At 39.9% G+C, this 5,003-nt stretch overlaps 2 protein-coding genes across 2 annotated transcripts in view; one reads left to right on the top strand and one right to left on the bottom strand.

Moving 5' to 3' along the window:
* ifi35 (interferon-induced protein 35) overlaps positions 1 to 3,831 on the top strand; it is a gene marked incomplete at its 5' end in the record, with an annotated part of 5,080 nt that extends 1,249 nt beyond the window's left edge. The window contains 4 exon segments of the mRNA XM_014018783.1: positions 575 to 684; positions 772 to 955; positions 1,073 to 1,179; positions 2,201 to 3,831. Coding sequence (XP_013874237.1) covers positions 575 to 684; positions 772 to 955; positions 1,073 to 1,179; positions 2,201 to 2,407 — 608 coding nt within the window.
* The window catches only part of bcat2 (branched chain amino-acid transaminase 2, mitochondrial), a gene marked incomplete in the record, with an annotated part of 13,490 nt that continues 12,154 nt past the window's right edge, over positions 3,668 to 5,003 (bottom strand). Inside the window, 2 exon segments of the mRNA XM_014018782.1 lie at positions 3,668 to 4,587; positions 4,677 to 4,751. Coding sequence (XP_013874236.1) covers positions 4,546 to 4,587; positions 4,677 to 4,751 — 117 coding nt within the window.

The following is a 5,003-nucleotide window of genomic DNA, read 5'->3' on the forward strand; positions in this document are numbered from 1 at the left end:
GCCCTCCCATCCTTTTGTTTACGTTATTAAATTATTAATTATTATTAAATTATTTTCACAAACTACAACTTTCTTTGGCGATATCGCAGGGACAATGCCATCAAACATAAAAATAAAATTAAGCCACATGTCTCTGTTCTCCCTGACCGTTGTAAAAACAGCAAAACTAACATGGTCTTCCTGTGAAGAAGTGGGCGGAGTCTCCATGTGGGCTACCAGGATTGTGACGTAACAATCCTTGGGTTTTTGAAACATGCTGACACTAAAAACATTTACATATTGTCAAAAACCAACTGGGAGTATGTGTTTGGCGCTTGGACTGTTTGTTTCTGGAAGCAGGACAGAACCAAAATGAAACATAAAAACATGTAAAAAAAAAAAGTGAATTTTGGACAATAGGTCCCTTTAACTGGAAGGAAACGTTTCGTGTGATGTCATCAACGTGAATCAGCTGCAGTGATTAGTTGAAATGTTTTTGCTGATGCATACAAAACATCATCTGATAAGCAGCTGGATTATTAATAAATTATTCTTTCTGTGGGATTAAAAGCTGCCATGTCTGTTTTGTCATCAGTGGCGAGGAATATTCTGGATAAGAAGAGCCARAAAGTGGACCTGGGAGGGGAGTGCAGGATCACCGTGGAGGCTCGACCCGTCCACCTGATGCTGCCCGGTCTGGTGGAGGTAAAGAAACCAATAAAAACCAATGAGCTCCAGCTGTGCCTCAGAGCGCCACCACTCAGCTTCCTGTTCTGATCTCGATTCTTGCAGATCGACTCAGAGGTTTGTCCTCGGAGGATTTTAGTCTCCAACCTGCCCAAGATGGAGACGGAGGCGCTGCAGAACAAACTGGAGATCCACTTCTCCAAGTCCAAGAACGGAGGCGGGGAGGTGGACACCTGCGACTTCCTGCCTGACTCCGGGACCGTGGTCATCGCTTTCACACAGGACCACAGTGAGAAAAACTCTCTGAATTTAAAGAGTTTTATGCATCAGAACATTAAATTTGTTTTGTTTTTTTATGATGGTTTGAACTTTTAATTTGATCCTGATGAGTTTATTTTTCCATCAGTCGCCAAACGTCTGACACAAAACGAGTTTCATGAAGTGAGACTGACCCAAACGAAGCACAAAGTCAGAGTGACTCCTTTTCTGAACGGAAAAATTACAAACTTTGAGGTGAGTCAGTTTCCTCAGACTTTAAATAAAAACCAGTGGTGGGCACCAGTCCCCTAAAGTGCAAATGCACCAAGTGCGGACCTAAATTTCTCCTTTGCGCTTTAGGTGTTTTACTAATTTKTTCAAATGATGTGTGGATTTGCACTTTCTAAATGTAGAATTGAGTAGCGCTAATCACAAATAATGTTACAAGTTRAATCATCAATATTGTCTAAAGAAAAGGGAGAGAGCCGTTTAAAACCACCACGTTCTGTAGCAGTATATTTGGAGCTCCTTTCCTTTTGGGTGACGGTTTTCATTTAGTAGAGTTCCCACAATTCTTTGCGTGGCAGGAAGCAGTAGGAGCTCAGTGACAAATAAACAATTTCCAGCCATCAATATTGGTGTTTATATACTTGTATGAGCTTTGGGAGGATAGAGGGAGGAATTATAATTTGTCCCGCTGCATCTTCACCAACCTGCTGTCTCACGTTGTATTGAAGCTCACACCYGTTTAAATTCACACTCTTATTTTGAAATGAACGGCTTCCCGTTCGTCCTGTAGGCTACCCAGAATGCATTGCTTCAGTTTTACAAKAAACAATTTAAAATTACTAATATATCTGCATGTTTTCTTACCGAAGCAGCAGAACTAGCAATCCACAACTGTTTTTTTTATTTTAACACCATGACTCAAAAGTCTGTTTCAACAAATCACCTCCCCAAACTGCGACGACATGTGCCAATCTGTGAGTGGTAAATATCTTTCCACTAGTTGGAAGTATTGTGCTGCTGACATGTCTTTTGGTGTCACTGGAATAATTTTTGGTAAACGGAGACAGATTAGCACTTTTATGTTTTGCTTTTGCTAACTTTTTTTTGATRATATGTGCTTTTGAAATTGCYGACCTAAGAAAATTGACTAGCGCTTTAGAAATTATGCAACTAAATTTTGAATTAGRGCTGCCCACCACTGATAAAAACATTGTGTGAAGCCGTCCTTCAATCTTTTTTTTTTTAATTTTCCCGCCTCCTGATCCAGACCCGGGTGTCGACATGCCCTCGGACGGTCCTGCTGACAGGGATCCCTGACGTCATGGAGCAGGAGACCTTACAGGACCTYCTGGAGATCCACTTCCAGAAAAACGGGAGTGGCGGCGGAGAAATCGAAGCCTTCCTGTACAACCCGATTGGTCAGAACGCCTCGGCTCTGTTCGGCAACGCCTCGGAGGATGGAGGCGATCAGTAGCCGCAAATTTCCTCCTCCTGCTGCTGGGAAAACAAAAAACTGCTTGAAACAGATCAAAGCTATAAACCCCCCTGAAATCTTCTTGGTATTGATGAATTTCTGTAAAACTTTAACATTTTCAGCTTCTTGTTTGGTGGGACGTTTTTAATTTAGATAAATCTTGTACCAAAATAAACCCTGTAATCAAAGATAATTCAATAATTTACATAAACATCGTCACTTTTATTGAATAATGTAAAATTTAATCATGTAAAACTATTATAGATGTGCTGGGAAAAAGGCTCAAGTTTTTTTTTAAATTCTGAAAACTTACATTACAGTTACTTTTATTTATTCTACAGTTTAAAGTGCCTGTGACATGCTTATCCTTCAGATACAAAAAGTCAAAGAAAACTTTGTTCTATTTAAAAAACTTGGCATACCACACATTACTTTACCCATTTGGACACATAACTGACCTATTTTCTTTTGAACTTGGCTCGGAAAAAGGGAAATAGGAAGCGACATCAAAGGGGAACTCCTTTAAAAAAAGAACTCACTGGTCTGTGTTTATTGAAACATGACTTGAACTGACTTGTTTTTGTTTTTGTTTCTGTCTGATAGCGACTCAAAATAATCTAAAACACCAGACTCCTCTCCACAGTCTGGGCTGTTGAGCATTTTTTTAGCTTAGCTCTGTTTTCATGCAAACATTCCCCTTTGACATCACTTCCTGTTTCTTCACATGTAAATATCTCAACTGGTTATCTCAGCAGCATGGAAGTTATTTTGTAATATGTTCTCAGTGTTATCTTTTCAAAACTGCATTTGTATTAAAAAAATTGATGTCACAGGCCCTTTAAGTTTTCATCTAAAAAATACACACTTTAAAGATACGTTTAGACTTTCTGCACAAAATCAGAAGCGTTTTATCTGCAGCACAAAGTGATAAAAATGTTTTATCTTAGAGAGGAAAACTGTACATGTACACGTCCAGTGATTACTTTGATGTTTTCATTTTAACATGTCCACTGGTTTAAATTTTGCTAATGATACGGATACATATCCATCTTTCTGTAACAGATGAGACTCATCCCATCACTGATGTGATTAAAATCATGAAAAATATCTCAGACCAGATAAATTCATTACACGGACCATGTCTGGCCTGTGGGCCTTCAGTTTGATGTCAAATTWAATAAAACAATGCAGTTTCACAAACAAACCATCTGTGTAAGAGCTCCCCCTCGTGTCTGAATAGATGTATTTAAAAAAGAGACATAACTCAGTTTAGGTTTATTGTAAAAACCAAAGAGATGCAACATTTAAAAATCACAAAACTAAAGTGGTTTCTGCATCCAGCTACATCCTTGAGTGCACAAACTGCAACAAACACATCAGAGGTCGAGTTTCCACACAAAGACGGAGGCAAATGAAAGACAAAAGATAAAAAAAGGACAAAGTGAGGAAAACAGCAAGGTTTTGGTGACACTTTGGAAGACAGCTGTCCAACTTTCACATCAACACAAAGATAAAATAATTTAAAAGCCTCAATCTATTTGTGATGTTTTTATAAACACACAAACTAGTGCAGGAGAAGGAGCCAGCGTTCGTTTCTCATCTTTAGTTTCACAAATAAAACTTTGTTTTTATTTTTTTGTCCTGACATCAGTGCAAACTCGAGCATTGAGACGTGGTCCACATGAGAACTGCAGGATCATTCAAGGACAACAGTAACGAGACGTGTGACGGCTGAAGGTTCTACGGGTCGATTTGGACTACATCTTATCTGCTATAGTGCACGTTGTTTGAAACAAGTGTGTAGCTGCTCTGTAAATATTCACCTACAACACCAGAGGATGTGTGTTCGGACCTCATTTGTTCCAGCAGGAGGAAGGAGTGGTTCACGATGAAGTGTTTTCTAATGTTCTGTTCGGATCCATTTGGTGTTCTGGGAGTATACATTCGAAACCACCAACCACTTTCCAGTTTTCAGAGGAGAAAAGGAGGAAACGTTTAAAAAGCAGACTGATGGGCGAGAGGCGTCCGTCTCCTCGGGGAGGCGAGAGAAGCAGGAAGTGCATCGGTGTGCTGCTGGTCACGTGGACTCGGACCACGGGTCAGAACCGTCAATTTGATTGGGGCGTGCAAAAATGAGTTTAAACGACCAGCGGTGCCCAGTCGCTCGCTGTGCGTCCGTACTGAGAGGAAAAGAAAGAGACAGAGGAGGAAACAGGTGAACCAATGTCAGAGGAAAACTGAAAGCATGCAGCACCGGCACCACTTCTACCTGAATATCAGTAAGGTCTTTGTAGAACCTCTTGGCCAGGTCTGGACCGTTCTGCATGGTGGGGATCTGATATGTCTACAAGAAAAACAAAACCAACAACATCAAAAGGACCCGGAGCTAAAGTTCAGCACTTTTAAAGGGATCCCTGATTAGTTGTAACAGACTTTATTTGATAAACATATATTTTAACTGTAAAATAAAGACTAAAAATATTGTAGGCTGTTTAGTTTTGTATATTTTTAAAAAATTATTTTAACATGGATGGGGCCATTTTATTTACACACAAAGCATTCTGGGTAAATGATGACGTGGATAGGTCCTCGGTGC

This window comes from Austrofundulus limnaeus, unplaced genomic scaffold, assembly GCF_001266775.1.
Source record: "Austrofundulus limnaeus strain Quisiro unplaced genomic scaffold, Austrofundulus_limnaeus-1.0 Scaffold201, whole genome shotgun sequence".
Taxonomy (NCBI): domain Eukaryota; kingdom Metazoa; phylum Chordata; class Actinopteri; order Cyprinodontiformes; family Rivulidae; genus Austrofundulus; species Austrofundulus limnaeus.